General features: G+C 41.0%; 2 protein-coding genes across 8 annotated transcripts in view; one reads left to right on the forward strand and one right to left on the reverse strand.

Moving 5' to 3' along the window:
• The window catches only part of APAF1 (apoptotic peptidase activating factor 1), a 95,152-nt gene extending 75,231 nt beyond the window's left edge, over window positions 1-19,921 (forward strand). For 4 of the 6 annotated variants that reach the window (XM_011934545.1, XM_011934564.1, XM_011934551.1 and 1 more), the window contains 5 exons: window positions 7,355-7,474; window positions 7,795-7,920; window positions 9,988-10,113; window positions 11,741-11,884; window positions 16,917-19,921. In XM_011934545.1, coding sequence (XP_011789935.1) covers window positions 7,355-7,474; window positions 7,795-7,920; window positions 9,988-10,113; window positions 11,741-11,884; window positions 16,917-17,063 — 663 coding nt within the window. In that variant the 3' untranslated portion in view covers window positions 17,064-19,921. The remainder of the gene's footprint in view (window positions 1-7,354; window positions 7,475-7,794; window positions 7,921-9,987; window positions 10,114-11,740; window positions 11,885-16,916) is intronic. The other 2 variants (XM_011934556.1, XM_011934580.1) reach the window with 2 other exon arrangements.
• ANKS1B (ankyrin repeat and sterile alpha motif domain containing 1B) overlaps window positions 19,276-25,292 on the reverse strand; it is a 1,301,363-nt gene continuing 1,295,346 nt past the window's right edge. For both annotated transcript variants that reach the window (XM_011934483.1, XM_011934518.1), the window contains one exon: window positions 19,276-20,119. In XM_011934483.1, coding sequence (XP_011789873.1) covers window positions 20,045-20,119 — 75 coding nt within the window. In that variant the 3' untranslated portion in view covers window positions 19,276-20,044. The remainder of the gene's footprint in view (window positions 20,120-25,292) is intronic.

Below are 25,292 nucleotides of genomic sequence, written 5' to 3' on the forward strand. Positions count from 1 at the left end.
GGGTTTCACCGTGTTAGCCAGGATGGTCTCGATCTCCTGACCTCGTGATCCGCCCGTCTCGGCCTCCCAAAGTGCTGGGATTACAGGCTTGAGCTATCGCGCCCGGCCACTATATATTCTTTTCAAATTTACTTGATTATTAAAGTCCCAAAGCACATTGTTTTGAAATTCAAGTAGTATTACAAGATTTATTATGAAAAGTAGACCCTTTCCCCCATTTCTCATTCTCCAGAGGCACCACTTTTAGCTTTTAGATGTTTCTTTTGATATTACCTTCATGCCTCTGTATGGCATGCTTATAGTGCTCTTCTTGATTTTACCATTTGAGAAATTATCTATCGAATTCCCTACAGGAAGATGTCGCTTTTTTCCTTCTCCCACCTGTCCTGCCTTCAGCTTATGTGCATGCACATGTTCACAGACACTCATTTATCAATCCATTTATCCCAATTATGACGAAATTTTGTTTAGATCCTTCCTGTTATTATGATCACTGTGTACTAAGGGTACTGTGAATGCGTTTTTTGTCTTAATGCAGTGTAGGAAAATTTGACCTTTGGGTGTAGTTGGAAATTATTTTACACTAAAACTTTGAAGACATTGTTCCATTTTCTTCCAAGTTCCAAAGTTCATGTTGAAAAGTCTGAAGCCATTTTGCTGCCTAATCTTTCTCTCTGGAAGATTTTAGGGTATTCATTTTGTCCCCAGAATTTTGAAATTTCCTGATGATATACTGTGGTGTTAGTTTTTATTCATCGTTTTGGACATTCAGTCTTCCTTCTCAATTTGGAAACTTGTTTTTCAATTCATGGAAGTTGGATTATTTCTTTGATTCTTTCCTTTTTGTTCCAGTTTGCTTTTTCTTTTTGTAACAACCATTATTCAGATGTTAGATCTCCTGGACCGATAATCTAGTTTTCTTTTTCCACATTTCATCTTTTTATACTGTGCTTTATTTTTTTTCCTTTCTTTCTTTTTTTTTTTTGAGATGGAGTCTCACTCTGTTGCCCAGGCTGGAGTGCAGTGGTGTGATCTCGGCTCACTGCAACCTCTGCCTCCTGGGTTCAAGCAGTTCTCTTGCTTCAGCCTCCTGAGTAGCTGGGATTACAGGCGTATGCCACTATGCCAGACTATTTTTTTGTATTTTTTTAGTAGAGGTGAGATTTCACCGTGCTGGCCAGGCTGGTCTCAAACTCCTGACCTCATGATCCTCCCGCCTCGGCGTCCCAAAGTGCTGGGATTACAGGCATGAGCCCCTGCACCTGGCCTACTGTGCTCTGTTTTCTGGGAGTTTTCCTCAGTTTGCCTTCCAGCCATTTTATTGAGTTTTTCATTTCTACTATTATATTTCTAATGCATTAAATTCTTATTTTGTAGATAGAGTATTTTATCTCTCTGAGGAGATATACACACAGACAGGTAAATAAATATATATAATATATATAGAAATTACACACACATACACGCACGCACACACACACATATATGTGTAATTTTTGTTTGTTTGTTTTTTGAGATGGAGTTTCACTCTTCTTGCCCAGGCTGGAGTGCAATGGTGCCACCTTGGCTTACCGCAATCCCCGCCTTCCAGGTTCAAGCAATTCTCCTGCCTCAGCCTCCTGAGTATCTGGGATTACAGGCATGCACCACCACACCCAGCTAATTTTTGTATATTTAGTAGAGATGGGGTTTCATCATGTTGGTAAGGCTGGTCTTAAACTCTGGATCTCAGGTGATTCACCTACCTTGGCCTCCCAGTGTGCTGGGATTAGAGGCATGAGCCACTGCGCCTGGCTTATATATATAATTTTTTTCCCCATAAATTTTTATTTGGCTGCATAGTTGCTGTTCCCTCCAAGTTGCTTTTTTCTGTTTGGTTGTTTTGACCTCCTATTTTGAAGGCCTCCTTAGCTCTCAGTGGTATTAGCTACCAGAGATGTGTGCTAAACAACTGGTTGAAAGCTCTGTGTGTTGACTGAGATCTTCTCTAAAAGGTGATCTGAAAGGGGAACCTTTATTTTGAGTATCTTCAGGTCTTTTGTCTTGGTCTCCTCAGATTCCTAGAGAGGAATTTTCTGCTCTCTTGCCTGAAGGATAAACCTGGCTGGCAGGTTCTTAGAGCTAAGTTGGGGAAGAGAACAGGAAGTATTAATAGATGTTGGATCTCAACATTTAGTATGTAAACCTTCCCTTGATCCCTCATTATCAGAATTGTAATTCTACCCTGAGTTGTGCTGGTGCCCTTAAATTCCGAGATTCTTCTTTCTAGTTTGCTGTCACTGTCTGTCTACTTTCTTCCCTTTTTTCTCATAGTAACTTTGGGATTCAGCAGCAATTCTTCTCTTTTTTCTTTTTTTTTGAGACAGTCTTGCTTTATTGCCCGGGCTGGAGTGCCGTGGTGCAATCTCTGCTCACTGAAACCTCCACTTCCGAGGTTCAAGTGATTCTTCTGCCTCAGCCTCCTGAGTAGCTGGAATTACAGGCACCTGACACCACACACAGCTAATTTTTTGTATTTTTAGTAGAGACAGGGTTTCACCATGTTGGCCAGGCTGGTCTTGAACTCCTGATCTCAAGTGATCTGCTCACCTTGGCCTCCCAAAGTGCTGGGATTACAGGTGTGAGCCACCATGCCTGGCCTTCTTTTTTATATGAAATCAAGTTTCCTAAACTCCTTGGAGGAGTGGGGAAGTCCAGCATTTCTAGCTTCACAGGTCTGCAGCTCCTTCTCTTGTTTTCATTAGGCATTAAAAATATGGCCTTACTGGGCGCAGTGGCTCACACCTTTAATACCAACACTTTGGGAGTCTGAGGTGGAAAGATTGCTTGAGGCCATGAGTTAGAGACCAGCCTGTGCAACACAGCAAGACCCCATCTCTACAAAATAAAATAAATTAGCCAGGTGTGGTAGTGCATGCCTGTACTCCCAGCTACTCAGGAGGCTGAGGTTGGAGGATCACTTGAGCCTAGGAGGTCCAGGCTGGAGTGAGCTATGATCATGCTACTGCACTCCAGCCTGGGCAACAGAGCAAATCCCATCTCAAATATATAATAGCCTTGTTCTTAGGAGATCTCTTTGCTCCATCTCCTTCCCTCACAGTTATTTGGACCTTCTATTTCTTTCTTTTGTTGCCATTATCCTTGTTATACTCCATTTGGATTCTATTCCCTGTGGTTTCTCCTCATTGTAGGGTTGTCCTGGTTAATTTTATGAGCTCACAAGGCTCACATTGCTCCAGTCCTTCCAGACTGTACCCAGCCCCCTCACACTCAGTGTCTGCTACTCTTCTCTAGTTGGTCCATTGCACTTTCTGGTGAACACCATGTGGCTATCTTAGGATTGTCTGCCTCCTAATTCCTAATACTTATATTCTTAGCCCCACCCTCATTTCCTCCTTTGGGTATACTTAGTACCTTCCATTTTTGAGCATTTTGGGAGTTCATAATGCCGATTTTGTTACTTTAGACTTTTTCTTTTCTTTTTTTTTGAGACAGTCTTGCTCTGTTGCCAGGCTGAAGTGCAGTGGCACGATCTTGGCTCACTGCAGCCTCCACCTCCTGAGTTTAAGCGATTCCCCTGCCTCAGCCTCCTGAGTAGCTGGGACTACAGGCACGTGCCACCATGCCCGGCTAATTTTTTTTTTTTTTTTTTGTATTTTTTTAGTAGAGATGAGGTTTCACCATGTTGGCCAGGACGGTCTCGATCTCTTGACCTTGTGATCCTCCCGCCTCAGCCTCCCAAAGTGCAGGGATTACAGGCATGGCCACCACGCCCAGCCGCTTTTGACTTTCTCTAATGCCTTTAGGATTCTGTTTTCTTGACTTTGCTGAGTCAGTTACCATTCTCCTGCTTTCCAGCCTCCCGCATTTTGTTGCTGTTATCTCCTTTGTCATTCTTTTGACCGTGCCATTTTAGTAGGGCTTTAGAAGTGAAGGAGATAATGCATATGTTCAGTGGAAGCTATTATATTCTTTTATTTGTATATATATATATTGCTTGTGGTGGCAATATTTAATTATATTGTTAAAAATGGTTTTGGGAAAAAGATCTTTTAATGTTATGTCTGTGTGAGTCCTAGGAAGGAGTATGATTCGAATGAAATTTGGCTTCAGTACAGAAACTTATTTGTTATAGGCTCCCATGACACTGGTGTTCTAGCTGTAAAACTCAGTGTAATATTCACCTTTCTTCCTCTCTAGATGTCTTTGAAATAGGTAAAACTAAAAACTACATTTGATGAAGTTCTTTTGAGACATTGTATACTATGTAGTTTTCTATCAAAAGTTAAATTCATAAGGTTTTTATGACCAGCTTGACGATTTCAGGTATTCTCAGTTAGAGGGAAGAATAATTTCTAGAAATATTTTTAGAAAAGGAGTTAGATTATATTTAGAAATATGGTATTATATTATAGAAATAAGTAGTTGTGTTTCTTCCTCTTTTTCTGTTCTACTCAGAATGCTTCTTACATTTCCAGTGTTTTAAATGTAATAAAACTCTGTAGATATTTTCAAGAAATGACTGGTTGGGTTTTGTTTTCATTTTTTAAAGTTTTTGTAAATGATTATATGGAGGTTTGTTTTAATCATCTTTGTATCCCTAATGCCTAGAATACAGTAAGGGTTCTGTAAATCTTTGCTGAGCTGAAGTTATTGCCAAAATTTGAAGAATCAACTCACCTGATTATCGCTCTTAGGATTGTGAAAATTGAGGTCTACTTTGGTGGTTTTTGATCCTTTACCTTGATGTAAATGAAGGCCAAGTATTACCCATGCTTACATGAGCCAGTATATAAGACTGTGTTAGTTCTTGCTGGTATGAAATGTTTCTGGCCGGGTGCGGTGGCTCACACCTGTAATCCCAGCACTTTGGGAGGCCGAGGTGGGTGGATCATGAGGTCAGGAGATCGAGACCATCCTGGCTAACACGGTGAAACCCTGTCTCTACTAAAAAATACAAAAAAATTAGCCAGGTGTGGTGGTGGGCACCTGTAGTCCCAGCTACTCAGGAGGCTGAGGCAGGAGAATGGCGTGAACCCGGGAGGGAGCTTGCAGTGAGCTGAGATCCCACTACTGCACTCCAGCCTGGGAGACAGAGCAAAACTCTGTCTCAAAAAGAAAAGAAAAGAAAAGAAAAGTTTCCTTAGCATTTCTACAATTTAAATTTTATTCATATAGCTGAAAAAATTCTACAAGTATATATACATTGCAAACATAGTCAATGATAGAGACATCCCCAGACTCAACTTTTACATTTGACTAATGATGGTAGAAGTTTAGTGATATTAAGGTTATTCAATTAGCACAGTATGTTCAGTCCAACAACAACAACAAAAAATCACTCATCATCATTGCCTAGTCAGAAACCTTCTGTAACAAAAGCTGCAAAGGCTATTCCTAATCTGCCCTCAGTGGTTGTCAGATTCTTCATTATATCTGCTTAGGAAGGCTATCTGAGTTCTTGATGCAGAGGGCAGAAATAAGATACTAAGTTAGAAATGAACATTGAATCAGGCAAAGCTACAACAGCCAGTGTCTGTAAACTAGGAGGAGCTGTTCAGCATAGCCATTGATCCTCCAGTTCAGTAAAGCCCAGAAATGGGGAGGAGAGAGCCAGGAGGTTCCTAGTAGAAATGGACTAAGGTCTTTTATGCTTAGTCACATGGGGTGCCCTTCCTCTCTGGTCTGATTTGGGAAGCCAGAAAAGCGTCCATTTCTCCCCCTTCCCCTAGCATATCTCATTGGGTTCTTAAAATTTGAAAATTACTAATTCATTCTCTTTAGAATTACTCTCACTTCCAGTTTGTCTTCTAAAGTTCTCTTGCTTGCATGCAAGACCCTATGCTCCTGATATCCTGCTTCTGTGAATGAGCATTCTGAGGCAGAAGATGAGATCTGAAAGCCAGGGCTTGGTGGGGAGGGCGACTGCTAAATGTGATGGAAAAAGAAGTAAAAAAAGGGGAAGAAGAGATGTCATTTCTTTTAAGATTTTGCCTAGGTCTGATTAAAGATATTTCTGCTGTTTAACATTGGCCAGTAAAAAGCTAGACTCAGAATGTTACTCATATGCATACCTGTAGTGGTGGCTGCTTTTTCTTTATCTTTTTATGCTTTTGGAGCTGGCCTGTTTGCCCATACCTCAGAATTTTGGCTTCATCAGGCCCACGGGGCTGTTTCTTTGGATACCTTCCCAACCTTTTTTCTCTTCTGTTTCTTCTGCGTCTCGTATGCTCTAGTTGGATGGAACCATGAGCAGGCCCCTTTTGACGTTTCCCTGCTCCTATACTTTAACTCCAACATTTATTCCCTTTGAAGAACCCTTCTCAGTTTGTGAATCACACTTTCAACCCATTCCTCGAGCCTGCTTTGAATGTGTTATCTCCACCAAATTTTCTCTAAGCAATTACTTTTTTTGACTTTCACAGAACTTTTATCTCTATCATTGTATCTTATATTGTAGGATTTTTTTTGGGTTTCTTGTTGTATTTCTCATTTTCTTTGCTAAACTCTTAAGTTTCTTTATGCTAGATCCTTGTTTGATTCATATTTGCTTTGCATATAGGTACTAAATAAACATTTGTTAAATAAGTTAATTTGAAGTCAAGTATTAATAGAGCTCTAAATACAGTTGCTTTGATTTAGTAATTAAGAGATGTCCTTTACATAGCGCATAAAAATAAACTTCTGTGTACCTTTGTGTCTCAGATGCATTTGTATGCATATTTTGTGCTAGTTACTCATGTTATTTCAATCCCCCCACACCTTTCCTTATGTCTGAGGAGCTCCTCCTGAAGCTGCACGTGAAAAACAATGGCTTCTCACTTCTGTCATTTTGAGGATTGTATTGGGGGATAGCTGAGATATTTGAACCTTGGAAACTCTGTGTTTTGGTTTGAAGCTGCTTTGATCAACTGACCTTCCCAGGCCAGCTTCAGTGGAGCCAGGATCTGTGGACTTCCCCAGCTTGTAGGTTCAGAAATCTGTGACTATGTAATTAGGATAATTTTCTCAGGAAAATTCAATCAGATGGTGAGCTCACTGGCATATTGTGTGTTCTTTTTTTTTTTTTTTTTTTCTATCTTCTGGTATAATTAACTGTTCTCCAAGCCACTGAAGAAAACAAATTTTATTTAGGAGGAAAAATATTTTATTTTGCCTCTAGTCAATTTACTTAACCCCAGCTTCTGTCTGTCTGTAAAATGTGGACACCATAGTCTTCTCTGTTATTCTTCTCTGTTTTACTGAAATGCCGTGTGAGTAAAAAACTTTAGACAAGAGAATGTACACTCTGTCCACCCCTCCAATGAGACAGGATCGGGGGAGGATTAAACAGACATATTTCTTTGATATTCAGGTATGGAATTGGCAATTGGAGGAATATGTCTTTCTACAAGCCCATCAGGAAACAGTGAAAGACTTTAGACTCTTGAAAAATTCAAGACTGCTTTCTTGGTCATTTGATGGAACAGTGAAGGTAATTTGAAGTATAAATTTGTTTGTTTTTGAAAAAGTATTCTCATATTGCAGTGATTATATTGAGGCAGCCAAAAGCCACTGAAGGCTAATTACTTACATTAAAATTTTTTTATTTTTCTCATGCTTGCTTTCTGTTCATTGCAGTCACCTACATCTGCTGTGTTTTAATGAGCATTTATACTGTTAGTCACATTTAAAGTAAAGGGGTCAGAACAGCCAGTGTACTAAAACTCGTTTTATAGATCTGTCTTGTAGCCGATTATGCTTTTTAATATAAAATGTTCTTAAAAGTGTCAACCTCCAATTTTTTTTTTTAAGGTATGGAATATTATTACTGGAAAAATAGAAAAAGACTTTGTCTGTCACCAGGGTACAGTACTTTCTTGTGACATTTCTCATGATGCTACCAAGTTTTCGTCTACCTCTGCTGACAAGACTGCAAAGGTAGGTCAATCAGTTGAAACCATGCATAAAACTTTGGTAGTGGTTATGTATAATGAGTCCAAATAATATATACAACAGGACATAACAGTTGCTCTCTACATGTCTGTCCCATATTTTGTGATCTTTTGGACGATGCCCATTGGCATTTAGTTGGTATCAAATGAATGAAATGAAATACATTGAGGACTTCCATAAGTAATCCTTATGGATTACTTTTTGTCTATAATCAAATGCAACCTTACTGCATACTGTAGGCAATGAAAATCATTGAAAGGGATTTACATTTAATTATACACTGACAATATAATTTTAATATAATTAATGTAATATAATTGATGTGTGTCTAAAATCACATTCTGGTAAATGATGCTGCTTGGTTGGGGACCTCAAGTACTCCCTTCTCTCCTTTTTTCTCCTTCTACCAGTCTTTCCAAACTACAAACCTTGGAATCGTCAGGGACTCCATCCTGTCTTTTGTGCTCTGTTGATGACTCTTTAGTGCACCTTAGAGTTATCTTCTTGTCACCACCCTGAAGACCATGCTTTCCTCCTCCACCACTGGTGGACTGTCCCAGCATCCTGCCTCTGGTCTGCACCTCTTCCACGTTATCTTCCATACCACTGGCTGTGTCTCTTGTTGAAACACCTGTTACCTAACGGTTTTTAGGCCAACTACTTAGCTCATCACCGTCTTTTTCTGCCATATTGTTTCCTCTGTGCCAGCCAACTTTCCAACTTCATCTTTTTGTGCATGCTGCTAACTTTGGTTTGATAAACCTTCTACTGTTTTACCTTGAAGCATTATGACTCATCCTTCTAGACCTAGATTTGATGGCAGCTCTTTTGAAGCGTTTCCTGACCCTCAAGCAAGGTTTAGCTGTTCTACCTCCAGTGTTTCTAGTACATTTTATTCATTTGTTAGAACATTTACTTTATACAACTGTTCACTAACTGTTCGTGAGCCTGCCTTCATGACTAAACTACAAACTTTTCAAGGATAGTGACTGTAACTAGTTTATCTTATTGTACTACTAGTTCTAGCTCACGGTGCTTGGAACTTGGTAGTTTTCAGTATGTGGTTGCTAAATAATGTTGACAAAACCAAGAGACAATATGGAAAGGAAAAAGAAAAAACAGCATTTGGCTGCCAAGAAGTAGGCTAGTATAGTGACTAACCTTTAAAGATTACTTGTCACATCCTAGTAATTTCACTCTCTATAATCTCATTTAATCTTCACATCATAGGTACGACTGTCCTCATTTTTTTTTTTTTTTTTTTTTGAGACGGAGTCTCACTCTGTCGCCTGGACTGGAGTGCAGTGGCCGGATCTCAGCTCACTGCAAGCTCTGCCTCCTGGGTTTATGCCATTCTCCTGCCTCAGCCTCCGGAGTAGCTGGGACTACAGGCACCCGCCACCTCGCCCGGCTAGTTTTTTTTTTGTATTTTTTAATAGAGACGGGGTTTCACCGTGTTAGTTAGGATGGTCTCGATCTCCTGACCTCGTGATTCGCCCGTCTCGGCCTCCCAAAGTGCTGGGATTACAGGCTTGAGCCACCGCGCCTGGCCGACTGTCCTCATTTTATAGATGCAGAGTATGAAGCTATAGAAGCTTATGTGACTTGTCCTAGTCACAAGAATCTAGTGAACAGTGGAGTTAGGACTCACATTCAGGTCTGCTTCACTCCACAGACTGCTCTTAGCTGATTCGGTGTTCTTCCATGTAGGTCTAAAGTAAGGAAGGAGTGACATTGATCCTTGAGCTGAATTTAACTTGAGTAATTAAAGGGAATCTCAGAAAAATTAACAAGATTGCATGCTTGCAGTGAGCTGAGATCCGGCCACTGCACTCCAGCCTGGGGGACAGAGCGAGACTCCCTCTCAAAAAAAAAAAAAAAAAAAAAAAAAATGCATCCCGGAACTTGGGCATCTCATGAAAGTTTATGAATTGCCAAACATTAGAATGTCCATGTGATTGAATTTATGGCTGAATAGCACTCAAGGCAGGGTTTGCAGATGCTTATTTTGAGTGAATGTACCATTGCTAAACAATCCTAATTGCCTTCTAGATCTGGAGTTTTGATCTCCTTTTGCCACTTCATGAATTGAGGGGCCACAGTGGCTGTGTGCGCTGCTCTGCCTTCTCTGTGGACGGTACCCTGCTGGCAACGGGAGATGACAATGGAGAAATCAGGGTAGGGTGTTTGCTGACATGAGAGCACTGCTCCTCCTCTAGCTTGGGCTAGCACTCTTCACAGTGGGGACCTTTGTTCATGGGCCAGGGAAGCATAGTCCTGAAGTTCTGGTTGGATGAGGCATTCTTTTTATTTCTTGTGCACATTGTATTCACAGCTGCACTCCACTGCAGAAACGGATTCATTTTAGAGTTAGAGTGAAGCATTCCCTGTATATGTGAGGAGGCAAGTGCTCTAGTCATTTGCAGTTCATTCTCTGCCATTAGCTTGAGAATGATTCATCTGAATTCTTGGACTTGAACCAAAGGTTGTTTCTGGTAGCAGAATTTGAAGAAAATAATTTTGTAAATTATGGTCTGGATTATAAATGAATTGCAAATCCTGCTGTTTTCTGGAAAGAAAAGATCTCTTTAGCACTATACCCATTTGATAGCCATTTACAGTGTGGTTTGTTGCAGTCCTCTGTGGACTGCCTGCCTGTTAAATCGTGCAGAGGTTCACATTTCTGTCATTGGGGGGCAGTGAAGGGCTCCTTATTGAGTCAGAGGCTGCATGACAGGCCAGTATTTATTGTTCTGCAGTGCTTAAGATATACATACAAACCATGCCAGTTTTATTTAGAAAACAGTCTATTTTTTTTAGATATATTTTGACTTTTAGAAAACAATCTTTTTACGAGACATAGAATATTATTCTCTCTGTGTCTGTGGAAATATAGTACCATATGGAAAGTATTGCATGCTGAAAGCTTAGAAATTATGTAAAAGGAGTCAATTGACTTAGTTGTGTCAGAAGAATTGGGGAGCTGATTGAAAAAGTTTGGGCATTGGGATGACTACTTTGGTAAGCAGTATATATGAGGAAGGTGGGGTTTTCCCCCCTTTCATTACAAAGGAGGATTTAAAACTCCAGGAATAGGTATATAGTGCAGAAGACTAGAAGAGTATACAGTTTGCAGGAATAGAGGTGTTATCAGATGGGCTTTCTAGGGAAATTAAGATTCTTCTGCTTGAGGACTAAGTAACCACCCTTCTCTCTACCAGTCACATAAATGTGTGTCAGCTGAAGTGGCAGGGCTGCTTTGGAAATGTTCATTTTGCTCTGAGTTCGCATCTTTGGATGAATGTGCTCCTTTACCAGTTATGAGGCAGTGTTTCATTTTTCCATCACTGCAGGAAAAAATTGTCTCTCTTAAAATTGTGTTATTTTAAAAATTTTTGTTGGTACATTAAAAAAATTTTCTCCCTGATTATTCAGAGTATAGGAAAGTTATTGATTTTTGTATGTATGTGTACTATCTTACTGAACTCTTTCTAATGAGCTTTTCCATTTGGTTCTCTTGGATTTCCTAGGGAGAGATTTGCAAATGATGATTTTATTTTCTCTTACCATTTATGCCTCTGTTTCTTTTTCTTATTCTGATGTACCTTTATTTGAAAAATTGGAGCACTGCTTATATCTTAAATGTCACTGGAAATAAATGGCAATATTAGCATCTGTGATAGGATTGTTTATAAAAGTCTAGCAAAATAATTTTAGAATACATATATATGGACATATATATGTTTTAAAACTAGAGAAGCTTCTGGATAACTCTGTTAATGAATTGTGTATCATGTTTACGTAGATATGGAATGTCTCAAACGGTGAGCTTCTTCACTTGTGTGCTCCGCTTTCAGAAGAAGGAGCTGCTACCCATGGAGGCTGGGTGACTGACCTTTGCTTTTCTCCAGATGGCAAAATGCTTATCTCTGCTGGAGGATATATTAAGGTAAGAGTTTCCCAAGAACTGTGAAAGAAAATAATAGCCTATATCATACTTTCCAAGCTATTTTCACTTCCTGTTTCTCAGTTGGGCCTTTTACAACCCAGCAGAGTAAAAAGGCTGCTACTCTGGAGGCTGAGGTGGGAGGATCACTCGAGTCTGTGAGGTCAGGGCTGCTTTGAGCCATGATTGCGCCACGGCACTCCACCCTGGGTGACAGAGCGAGACCCTGTCTCAAAAAAAAAAAAAAAAAAATCTGGCAGTAAAATGAGTTTGATAACTAAAAAAAGAACAGAAAAAAATATTGAAAACAAAAAAGAACCAGAGAAAACTTTAAAAAATCATTAAAAGCCAGGCGCGGTGGCTCACGCCTGTAATCCCAGCACTTTGGGAGGCCGAGGCGGGCGGATCACCTGCGGTCAGGAGTTCGAGACCAGCCTGGCCAACATGGCGAAACCCCATCTCTACTAAAAATACAAAAATTAGCCAGGTGTGGTGGTGCACACCTGCAGTCCTAGCTACTTGGGAGGCTGAGGCAGGAAAATCGCTTGAACCTGGGAAGCAGAGGTTGCAGTGAGCTGAGATCATGCCATTGCACTCCCGCCTAAGCAACAAGAGCAAAACTCTGTCTCAATAAATAAATAAATAAATAATTAATTAAAACGGAAAAAAGAAAAAAAAGGCAGTTACCGTTATCCCCATTTTGTAGTGATGAAACAGATCCACAGGACTACTTTCCTCAGATCTTGGGGAAGCTTTGGTGACAGTGTTAGGGATGCCCTCAGTCCAGAGCTGTCATACTGCCCCATACTAAACTTGGGGCATTAGAATGACTAGCAAGTTGGGTGTTTAACTTAGTTCTGTTTTCCATGTCATTCACAATTAACTATGTTGGTTGAAAATCTTTAAAACAACATATTTTTGAAATTTCTTCAGTAATAATAGCAGCAGTGTATTGCTTTATACTTTACAAAACGCTTCACTTCCCTCATCTTACTAGCCAGCTTTGTGAGGCTTAAATTTAATTCTTGGTTTTCATATGAGGAAAATATAACTTTCCTAAAGTTACATGATTAGTGCTGGGTGTGGTGATTCACACCTGTAATCCCAGCACTTTGGGAGGCCAAGGCAGGCAGATCACTTGAGGTCAGAAGTTGAAGACCAGCCTGGCCAAAATGGCAAAACTCTGTCTCTGCTAAAAATAGAAAAATTAGCTGGGTTTTGTGGCAGGCATCTGTAGTCCCAGCTACTTGGGAGGCTGAGACATGAGACTCGCTTGAACCCTGGGGGAGGGGAGGTTACAGTAAGCTAAGATCGCACCACTGTAGTCCAGCCTGGGCAACAGAGCGAGACTGTCTCAAAAACAAAGAAATGAAAATAAAGTTACATAATTAGTAAATAGAAAAGCCAGGACTCAAACCCAGGTCTCTGCCTCTGTTTTCTCTAGCAAATTGGCTTTTTAAAACTTACTAGTGATTGAGGTCACGATTTGAATGTGTTGTGGTGCTTCAAGGTCATATTTTTGGTGTTTTTTTGATGCATCTTTTATGTATCCACTCAAAAAGACTGTGTTGAATGTCCAGTGTGTGCTAAGGTACTGCTGTGTGGCACAATGTTTATGGCTTGGTTCCTGTCTTTCAGCAGCTTACAGTCTATGGGGGAAGCAGGTGGTAAACCAATAAAATCCCTAAAGTTTAGAAGGGGTCTGGGACATGCTTTCATGAGCAGGTGGAAGCACAGAGGAGAGGAATGAACAGACCAACCTCAGAGAGTTAGCAGAGGCTTCACCTAGAGGGGAATGCTTGAAGTGAATCTTTTGAATAGTGGCTTACTTATAAAAGTGGTAGAAGATGATACTCTGTATCAGCGGTCCCCAACCTTTTTGGCACTAGGGACTGGTTTCCTTGGAAGACAGTTTTTCCACAGATGGGGTGGTGGTGGGAAGTGGGGGGCAGGCAGTGGTTTCAGGATTAAACTGTTCCACCTCAGATCATCAGCATTAGATTCTCGTAAGGAGTGTGCAAGCTAGATCCCTCGCATGTGCAGTTCACAATAGGGCTCCTGCTCCTATGAGAAACTAATGCCACCGCTGAACTGTCAGGAGGCGAAGCTTAGGTGGTAATGTTCACTCACCAGCCGCTCACCTCCTGCCCTGCGGATGGGTTCCTAGAAGGCCACAGACCAGTACTGGTCCATGGCCTGGGGACTGGGGACTCCTCTATATTGGGCTGATCACTTGGACATTCTGGAAGCTTTTTCACTTAAAATTGATTCCTAATAAGATCTTATGATACTGTTATTTCTTACTGAAAACATTCTCTGAGATGATTCTCATTAATTGTCTAAGGCAGGATAACTGTTTGGAAATATTTGAATGACTGGTGTTTTGGTTACATGAGACCCACATGGCTACAATTTTACCACCATAAGAATCTAGCTTATAAAAAAGATAAATTAGAGGGCAGTTTTTAGCTTTATGAAAGGTTGTACTAAGGGGTACAAAAATACAGATAAACAAAAGGAATAATTTCTAGTATTTGATAGTATGGTAGGGAAATTATAGTTAACAATGTATATTTCAAAATAGCGAGAAGAATTATAATGTTCCCAACACAAAGAAAAGATAAATGTTTGAGGTGATGGATATCCCAATCATCCTAATTTGATCATTACACATTGTATCACATGTACCCCCAAAATATGTACAGCTATTATATATCAATAACTTTTTTTTAAAAAATAAAGGATGTGTATTATCCCTTTACAAGGTTTCATTGAAAACACAATTCTGTTTACAAAATGTTGCATTAACCTACATCTTTATTCAGTTATTAGGAGATCCTGAGAAATGACCACCAATTGTTCTTCTTCAGTGTAAAGATAAACTGGAACTCAGTCTGCTCTGGGGATAATGCTTAGAGGAGAGTCATTGCTGTCTGTGTTGGAAGCTGGGGAGTCTTTGGCTATATTAGCTGCTGAACAATTTAACTGCTCAGCTTTGACACCAAGTTTCTAGAGACCACATCATTTGATTCTCTGACCTCCACAGAATGCCATTACACAATTGAGAGTCTGGCTTGTAAGATGTTAAAATTTTAAGATCAGTGATCATATTTTCAGAATTCTTGGGGAACCTTGAAATAAAGCAGCAGAATAGGTTTACATACTATAGATGTTATGTCTTAAGGGTGAAAGAACTTCTAGCCTGTATATTTAGTTTGTATATTTAAATGACAATCAGGCTGCCTTTGCTTTCTGGTTTGATTACTAGCTTATTCAACTGATTATGATATAACCCAGCCTGCATCTACCCAGCATGTTAATGAGACTATCCAAAAGCACAGAGCAAATTAAAAGTAAAAAGGAACAGCTGCTGTAGTGTCCAAGAAAATAGGCCTTTTGAGCCTGTTTACTTTAGAATCCAAGCTGTATAAATTGAATGCCAGTAAGATAAAGAAGGTATCCAGAAGCTAAAAAGTTCTTAACTTCCAAATTATTCCTATTTGTAAGTGAAAAAATAATTTAGTTGTTTGCCTGCATTATGCCACAGAGTACATACTGAATGACAAGAAATTCACATTAATTTGTGCACATGAAGGGAAAGCTGATCTGAAGTATGGAATGCATGGTGATAAATGGTGGTGTGCCATGACTTGGTGGCAGCAGAGTGTAATGGTTGGGAGACTGGGCTTTGGCCTTGAGATAGGCTGCCTGAGTTCCAAGCCTGGCTCTGCCACTCATTAGCTTTGTGACCTTGCACAAGATTCTTTAACTTCTGTGCCTTGATTTTCTTATCTGTAAAATTGATGTAATGATAATGCCTAACTCATTTCAGAGATTTCCCATATACCTTTTTCCCCCACAAATACATAGTCTCTCCCATTATGAACATCCCCCCTCCAGATATGTGCATTTGTTAGAACTGATGGATCCACATTGACACATCATTACCACCCAAAGTCCACAGTCAGGGTTTGCTCTTGGTGGTGTACATTTTTTGGGTAGTTGAACTAAGTGATCACTGAGGGCCTTAGTGACTGAAAACAAATGAATCTCAGGTTGGTGGAATGTGCTTGATTACATTGGTATTTTACAAAGCAAACTTGTGAGTTCTGGAAAATCCCAAGTTAGTGCATGCTGCTTCAGTGAGGTTTACCAAAGTCCATTGGGTATACTTTTAGCAGTTACTAATAGTGAACATGCAAACATGACCCAGTCACATGGGAAAGACAGAATGCTAGGTACTGCCGTAGGCATAAAGGTAGGTGAGACTATTATTGCGTTCATAATACTCAGGATCATGGTGAGCTTGAGGCCTTTTCAGAAGAAGTTTACGTGTGTTGTCTCTGGCCCCCATTTTAGCTGTGACATTGATGGGTAAACTTTATGATTCCAATTTTTAAATGAATATAAATATTATTAGCAAATTCAGTGATTGGGAAGGAAAGGAAGGACTTGGCTAGAGCCCTTTCTATGTTTGAGATGTTCAATATTTGTTTAGTAAATAAATAATGTAGATTATTTTATAAAGAAACTTGGTCAAGGGCTTTTGCATCACACCTGGGGAAAGGGAAGATTCAGTGGAGAGAATATTGTTTCCTGTAGCCCATATTATGAATAGTTTGGGTCTCTGTCAGAATACCAGTCTGTGTCTGCAAAGGGGCATTTGAGTGAAGAGAGGGGCAATCTTCTGCCCATTCTCCTGAGAAGGACATGCAGACAAGAGAGTTGAGTCCGGCCACTGCCGTAATGGACTCTGTAGCTTCCTGTCTGCAGCTCTCAAGCAGGCTGCATGTTTCTCCAGCACAACTCACAGTTGGAGTTAGGTGTAGGTGGAGCAGTGTGGCCATCACTAGTGTTCATCAGGAAAGGCTGACCCGGTTGAACAGTGTATTCAGCATTAAACCCAAGACATTTTCCTCCTGTTTGCTTTGAGTTTGGTTGCGGGGAGGACATAGGGCAGAGGATCTGCTGGCGCTATGAATTGTCACACAGTGTAATTATCAATCTAATGAGAATTTTATTTTTCTCTGAACAGTGGTGGAACGTTGTCACTGGGGAATCCTCACAGACCTTCTACACAAATGGAACCAATCTTAAGAAAATACATGTGTCCCCTGACTTCAAAACATATGTGACTGTGGATAATCTTGGTATTTTATATATTTTACAGACTTTAGAATAAAATAGTTAAGCATTAATGTAGTTGAACTTTTAAAAATTTTGAATTGGAAAAAAATTCTAATGAAACTCTGATATCAACTTTTTATAAAGCTCTGAATTGTTTTGCAGTATTGCATTCATTACAAAAGTGTTTGTGGTTGGATGAATAATATTAATGTAGCTTTTCCCCAAATGAACATACCTTTACTCTTGTTTTTCATGATCATCATTAACAGTTTGTCCTTAAGATGCAAATGAAAATGTGAATACATACCTTGTTGTACTGTTGGTAATTCTGTCTTGATGCATTCAAAATGGTTGCCATAATTAATGAGAAGAATTTGAAGGAAATTTGTATTTTAATACTGTCTGTATTTATTACTGTTATGCAGGCTGTGCCTCAGGGTAGCAGTGGCCTGCTTTTTGAACCACACTTACCCCAAGAGGGTATTGTTCTCCCAAATACAATCTTAGAGTTTTTTGCACTCTTTAAATTTGCTGTAAAAATATTGTGTCTGTGTGCGTAGTCTGCGGCATTTCCTTTAATAGACTCAATAACTGAGTCTTGGATTTAGCAGGCCCCCCTTTTTTTTTTGGGAGACAGGGTCTCGCTCTGTTGCCAGGCTGGAGTGAGGTGGCACGATCTCAACTCACTGCAACCGCTACCTCCTGGGTTCAAGCGATTCTCCTGCCTCAGCCTCCCGAGTAGCTGGGACTACAGGTGTGTGCCACCACGCCCGGCTAATTTTTGTATTTTTAGTAGAGACGGGATTTCACCATGTTGGCCAGGATGGTCTCGATCTGTTGACCTCATCATCTGCCTGCCTTGGCCTCCCAAAGTGCTGAGATTACAGACGTGAGCCACTGTGCCTGGCCAGGCTCCTTCTCTTTTAATGGAGACAGGGTCTTGCGCTATCACCCAGGCTGGAGTGCAGTGGCATAATCATACCTCATTGCAGCCTCAAACTCCTGGATTCAAGCAATCCTCCTGCCTCGGCCTCCCAAGTAGCTGACTACAGGCATGAGCCACCACACCCAGTTAATTTTAAAATTTTCTTGTAGAGACAGGGTCTCCATATTTTGCCTAGGCTGGTCTTGAACTCTTGGCCTCAAGTAATCCTCCTGCCTCAGCCTCCCAAATTGTTGGGATTATAGATGTGAGCCACTGGCCTGGCCTTCAGCAGTTTTTTTTGTGAAGTAAAACTTGTATGTTGGAAAGAGTAGATTTTATTGGTCTACCCTTTTCTCACTGTAGCTGCTGGCAGCCCTGTGCCATATCTGGACTCTAGTTGTCAGTATCTGAGTTGGACACTATTCCTGCTCCCTCTGGTTTCTTACGTATCAAACTTCTTACTTCAGTGAACCTGATCTTTCCTAATCCTCACTTTTTTCTTTTTTAAAAAGCAGTTTCTCCACTGCTAAATGTTAGTCATTGAGTTAGGGCCAATTTTAATCACAAGTCTTAATAAGATTTTTCTAAGATATGTGAAATAGTAAAACAATTTTCATCTAATTCCATTTACTTTTAAATGAATGGCATTGTGAGTGCCATTCTTTTAGTGAATTTCAGGAGAATTCTCTGGTTTTCTGTGTAGTTCCAGAAGAGTCACTGTGACTCTAGAAGATTAACCTTCCAAACAACCTGTTTTCCTTTCCCTTTTCTCTCTTCTTCCTTTCCTTTCTTCTTTCCTTTCTCTTCTTTTATTTCCAAGGTTAATCAGGAAAAATCGCTTTTGACAGGGGAAAAAACTCAGTAACTTGCTATTTTTGACCTCCTGATCAGGAACTTTAATTGAAGCTTAAATCTAAAGAAACATTTTCTCTGAAATATATTATTAAGGGCAATGGATATAAATTAATAGTAGACGTGGTTCCCAGAAAAAATAATCAAAATTCAAAGATTTTTTTTTGTTTCTGTAACTGGAACTAAATCAAATGATTACTAGTGTCAATAGCAGATAACCTGTTTTTATTTTTGGTGCATATTAGTATAACTGTGGGGTAGGTCGGGGAGAGGGTAAGGGAATAGATCACTCAGATGTATTTTAGATAAGCTATTTAGCCTTTGATGGAACCATAAATACAGTGAATGCAACCTTTTGCATTGTTAAGGAGGCTTTTGTTTTTAAGTGGTGGATCCAGGAGCTAGTTTACAGGCTTACTGTGATTTAAGCAAATGTGAAAAGTGAAACCTTAATTTTATCAAAAGGAGTTTCTATAAATGGTTTGTCTCCTTAGAATATCCAAATCATAATTTTATTTGTACACACTAGGGGCTCATCTCACATATAGCTCAGAGCATAAAGTATTACCTTTTGGAATTAAAAGCCACTGACTGTTAAAGTATAACAACACACATCAATTTTTTAAAAAGCCTTGAATGGCCTTTGTCTTAAAAAGAAATGAAGAGCCGGGTGCGGTGGCACGTGCCTGTAATCCCAGCCCCTCGGGAGGCTAAGACAGGAGGATTCCTTGAGCCCTGGAGTTGGAGTCCAGCCTGGGTGACATAGCAAGACCCTGTCTTAAAAGAAAAATGGGAAGACAGACAAGGTAACATGAAGAAAGAAGAGACACCTAATATGATGGAGCTGCAAATTTCATGGCAGTTCATGCAGTTGGTCAAGAGGAGGATTTTGTTTTGTAGTTTGCAGATGAGCATTTTTAAAGCATTTTCCCTTGCTGTATTTTTTTTGTATTAGAAATTACATTGGAGTTTGTATATATAAAATTTTTTTTACATTATATGTCTCTTGTATGTTTTGAAACTCTCTTGTATTTATGATATAGCTTATATGATTTTTTTTTGCCTTGGTATACATTTTAAAATATGAATTTAAAAAATTTTTGTAAAAATAAAATTCACAAAATTGTTTTGAAAACATTTTTGGATTGTTTCATTCTTTGCTTGTCATTTATCTGTTAGACCACTCAAGTCAAAGATTCAAGCTGAATCCATCAACCTTTCTATCTAGGCTTTATCAGCTATATGTAACTTCAATTCTATCAAAATTTTCTGAGTGCCTCCTCATTGTGTCTCTCTGATGGTTCCTGCCCGGTGTGGCTGGCATGAAGAAGATCCTGTAAAAAAGAGAATTCATTTATTTATTGACTTAGTTTGTTCATGCATTGGTTTAATAAATATTGAGATGTACCATGTGCCTGGCATTGTTGTAGGTATTGGGAATACAGGAGTGAGCAAAACAAAATTCTTGCTCTACAGCAGTTAAGGGCCAGGGAGAGACAGAAAAAGTAAATAAGTAAAATCTATAGTGAGTTCGGTGGTATGTACAAGCGGAGGGGAAGGGGTTACAGTTTTAGATAGACTGGCTCTTTCAGAAGCTGACACTTGTACAGACCTGAAAGATATGAGGAAGTGAGCTATGCATCTGTCGGGAAACCATTCTGAAGGGTACAGCAGGTGCAGACTCCAGGGGATGGGTTGGTGTATTCTGGGAGCAGCCAGGTAGCCCATGTGGCTGGAGAAGGGTGAGTGTGGGGAGTCTAACAGGAGAGGTGGGCAGAAAGGAACTGGGGTAGCACCAGAGGCAGCCTCTTAGGCCACAGTAAGGACTTCACTTTTGACTCTGGGAGCCAGTGTAGGAGGTTTGAGCAGTGGAGTGATATGATTTAAGCTTTAATGAATCATCCAGGCAGTGGGAATCAACTGAAAGGGGAACCAGTGAGAAGCTTTTGTGATCATCCGCACAAAATGAAGATGGGCCAGACTAGGGTGGCAGCAGCAGAGCTTGTGACAAGTTGGATTCTGGACATATTTTGGAAGATAAGAGTTAATAGGATTTGCTGATGGATTGGATAAAGGTTGTGAGAGAGACAAGAAAAGAATGATGCAAGGTTTTAGCCTGAGCAACTGGAAGAAGAGAGTTGCTGTCAGCTGAGATGAAGAAGACAATGAAAGCAGCTTTGCGGACACAGTAAGTTTGAGATGCCCGTTAGACATCCAGGTGGGGATGCTGAGTAGGCGGGATGCAAGGCTCTGGAGTTCATGGGAAAGCGCCACGCTGGAGGTAGAAATCTGAGAGTCATCAGTAAATTGATGATATTTAAAATCAGAGGACTAGATGAAATGAGCAGTGAAGTGGGTGTAGATAGAAGACAGGGGGCCCTGAGACTGAGTCCAGGGCAGTCTGGAGATCAGTGGGATGAGGGATAAGCCCAGGAGAGTGAAAAGGACCAGCAGAGAGACTAAGACTTGCAAATTAGTGTGGTAAGTACAGTGAATGCAGCAGGCATGGACCCCTTAACTTAATGTCTTCTTGGCTGGAGTCCTTGAGCAGGCTGCTTATACACCCACCTATCTGTCCTGTACGCCTTGAGCGTCTACGTGCCACACACTGTTTTAAGCAGCAGAGGAAGCAATAAATAAATACATTTTCGTTGTTGAGAGATCATGGGGACAACAGATGATAAGAAAACAGGACAGTATCAGCAGTTGTCTTATCTGAAAAATGAGGATCCGTTTCTCCCTCTGGATTGTTGTAGGATTTAATGAGATAAAGCTTGTGAAGCACTTATCTCATTGCCTGCACTAAGACAGTGCTCAGGGGACATTCTGCAATGCCATTTGAGCCCCCTCCTCTTTGCCTGGCAACAGCCCCAGCTGCCATCTCTGCCTCCAGTTGTGCCCCTCTGCATGATCTTTCCAGAGCACTCATCTGAGTCACATTAAACTTCTGTGTTTAAACTTTGTGTTTACACTTCTGTTTAAACCCTGGACCTGCTCCGAGTTCCCTTCTGTAGCTTTGTGTATGCTGTTTTCTCTATGCTGTCCTCTCCCCAATTTTCTTTTTCCCCCTAACTCCCTATGTTTCACAAATTCTTTGAGATGACCCTCAAGGGCTGAAGGGCTGCCCTGCCCTCTCCTAGCATTCTCTTTTCTCTGTCATGGCTTTTCTTGTTTTGGAATTGCTTGCTTATTGAGGTCCCCAGTAAATCATAAGCTCCTTGAAAGCCAGGACTGTACAGTCTAACATGAGCCTAGCATTGCAATAAGGGCCTCAGTAAACACTTGTTGGATGACTGGAATTCATCTCCGGAGTTCCATGGGATGAATCTGCCCACGTGTTCATAACACAGTCTATGTTCTCCCCTTCCATGAGGATATCATGAGACTGTCAAATGCAGTTGTAGCATATCACCAGCATTTTATCTTGCCGTTTTAGCTTGGCCTTTTTCTGTGAAACATCATTAGGGGAAAGTAAAACTTTACTTGGATAAAAGAGGTTTGCTAATATAAAATGAATGAACATATCCCTGGAGTGTTTAAGTCAGCAAGTATGGCCGTCCATTATTCCACAAATGTTTTATATTATAATTTACTCACTGACCTTTAGCGAAGGAGAAAATGATTTTCTAATAATTCTTAGTCTCTGAAGATTGTCACTGGAATACATTCCTTGCTCATAACCACTCCTCTTAGGACCATGGATATCCTATACAGTTGCTAAAATGCCTGAATTAGAAAATCCGCTGCTCTTGGGCTATGAGTTTAACTACAGAATTACTGTATATGCTCACATGAGAGGGGCAGAAGAAGGGGGTCACATCTGAGACGCAGCAGAGACCAGGCCTTTGAAGTCATCTGGCACCAACAATGACTTGCTCCTGAGTCAAGTGATGTGAGAAAACCAGAACTTGGGAAATTTTCATTTCAATTAAGATTCAGGAAAACAAGTTGCTGGTGTTCACTGTAAATTCATTGATGAGGTCAATCCCTCAGGACTGGGAATGCTCCTTATCACATAGAAATGAATAGAAAAATCTGCCTCTGTAATTTCCATCACCCAGGGCTGGAATATGTAACTAGAGAGGGTGGTTGAGGCCTGAGTTTGGGTCTGGGGGTTCAGAACAACTGATCAAACTGGAAAACACTGAGCAGGTGAGTGGAGACTCCTGCTCAGTACCGAGGTGGCTGTTCTGAGGAGCGGGAGCACACGTTCGCATTCAATCAAATGTTTATCGCTGCTCCACTTGAGGCACTGCCCAACTCTCATTTATCTTCACAGGAGTTGAGTGGATCTGCAGACTGCAGCTTCAGTTTTTAGAGGAAGAACTAAACCCCAGCAGCTAATTGGTGACAAAGCCAGCGCTAGAATCCAAATCTGCCATTCTTTATAGACAGGCCAAGACTCTTAGGCTTGTAAGTCGCCTGTCAGTTACAACTGGAAGTAGAATACTCCTAGGTTTAGCGGCAGATGACATCAGCCTGGGGGTCATAAGGCTTGGTTTCACTAGCCGGGGAAGGTCATCCATTAGCTTATGTGATGGTTTTGGAGACGTTCTTACATTCACCTTCAATTAGCAGTGGGCCCTTCACTAAGCCCTTCATCTTGGGCTTATTGCCCTACTCTCTGTCAATTAACCTCTGGAGACACACCAAGTCTTTTAGAAGGAAGGAAGGAAGGGAGCTACTATTTTTTAAGGGCCTTTTATGTGCCAAGCCCACAGGCTGGGCACTTTCCATACATTATTTAACTGAATCATAACAGTGCTGCAAGGTGTTATCTCTCTTTCATAGGTGTGGAAACAGATGCAGAGAGGTTAGGTTTCCAGGGCCCCACAGCAAAGTGGTGGAGCTGGGTTCTGGTCCACGGCCTTGTGTCTCCACTGGGTAACACTCCCTGTACCTTCTCATTGAAGCCCCTGGGCTGGAGGGTCCAAGAGCATCACTTCGGTTCCGCATTTCATTCATTACCCACTTGCATCAGGACAGATACATCACTACTAAGCTCTCAGAGAAGACACCAGATGCTGTCTGCTCCCAAGGAGCTTCTGCTTTTGGTAGTCGGATTAACTTGTATCTGTGCCTGTAGAGATTGCTCTTTGAAAAAAGCAGCAGGAACATTCTGATAGAAGGCAATGGACAGGAGAGGTGGGTTGGAATGAATTGGATTTGCCAGCACTTGGCCACTGCCCAACCTGCTCTCAATTCTCAGATGATTCAGGCATTGAGCAGGGAAGGTAGCAGAGCTACTGTTGCCTTCCCTTCGGAGAAGCCTGTTTCTACTTTGAAACTCTTAAGGGATTCATTTCAAATTAGTGGCAGGCCTGGGTTAGTGGATCTGTGTGCTTTCTTCTGCCATCTTGATTTCATCTCCCCTCTTCTCCTTTTCCTTTCATTTGAAAAGATGCAGCCCCTTAGAGCCTCACTTTCCTGATTTGTCAAATAGGGAACCTAACGTAAAAGGCTTTTGTGGGGCTTAGAAAAATATGTCAAGAATCTGACATAGATCTCAATAAACAGCATAATAATTATCTTTTGTCCCAGTTACAAACCCCCATTCCTGTACTGCCCAAATTTCCATGATTTACAAATTGGAACCCTGCTGCTTCTGCTCCATGGCAGACACCTTGCTCCAGGCACCCTCCTCTACCACCTCCTTCTCCTTATGGCCATTGGCTTTTAGGAGACAGACACTGCTTAGCGGGAAAGCTGTCACCTGCTTTTTTCTGAACTATCCCAAACTTGATTCTCTTTGGGCAATGCATACACCCATCAAGTGGTAAGGAGGACTAGGAACAAGGGGAGAAAAGACCCTGGGCTTGCTGCTTAGGAGTGTGGTGGTATGTGTGTGGCTTTGGCTGTCAAGTGGATCTAAGTTCAACCCTGACTACACTAACTTTCCAGCTGTGTGACTTTAGCAAATGGGTTCATCTCTTCAAGGATTCACTTCCTAGGGAGCCTTTAAATTTCCCCGGGTGATTCCAGTGTGCAGCGGAGGTTGAGAGCCAGCGCCCTCTACTCTCACCCCTGATGCCCAACCAAGTGATTGCCAGTCTCCTCCTTTAGCATCACCCATGGCGCTGCGATGTCTGCTGACGCAGCGTGCCCCTTTGTGCCTGCTCTGCCCATAACATTCTCAGGAGCTTGCTGGGCAGCACAGATGTTTGATGTGCATATTAACACAGCTGTGGGGATCTTTCCTGCTCAGGTTTGGTGGCTAATTTATAGAGCAACTCTGTCAGGATTGTCATCAATCCCTCTTACAGGCACTGCTTTCTCTGTTCAGGTGTCTCACCTGTGTGTGCTTGTGTTTGCCTTTTAGCTATTACTGTGATGATTCCCACTGTAGTAGACACTGCCAGTGACCACCACAATATCCAATCTCCTCCTTTTCCTCACTAACAACCCCTGCATTGTTGGGGGCTGCAGTATGCTCACCTAAAACTAACGATTGCAGCCACATTTTCCATCCTCCTATGTAGGGGTGGCCAATGAGCCGTATGCAGAAGT

The sequence above is a fragment of the Colobus angolensis genome, unplaced genomic scaffold (assembly GCF_000951035.1).
Source record: "Colobus angolensis palliatus isolate OR3802 unplaced genomic scaffold, Cang.pa_1.0 Scaffold10, whole genome shotgun sequence".
NCBI lineage: Eukaryota > Metazoa > Chordata > Mammalia > Primates > Cercopithecidae > Colobus > Colobus angolensis.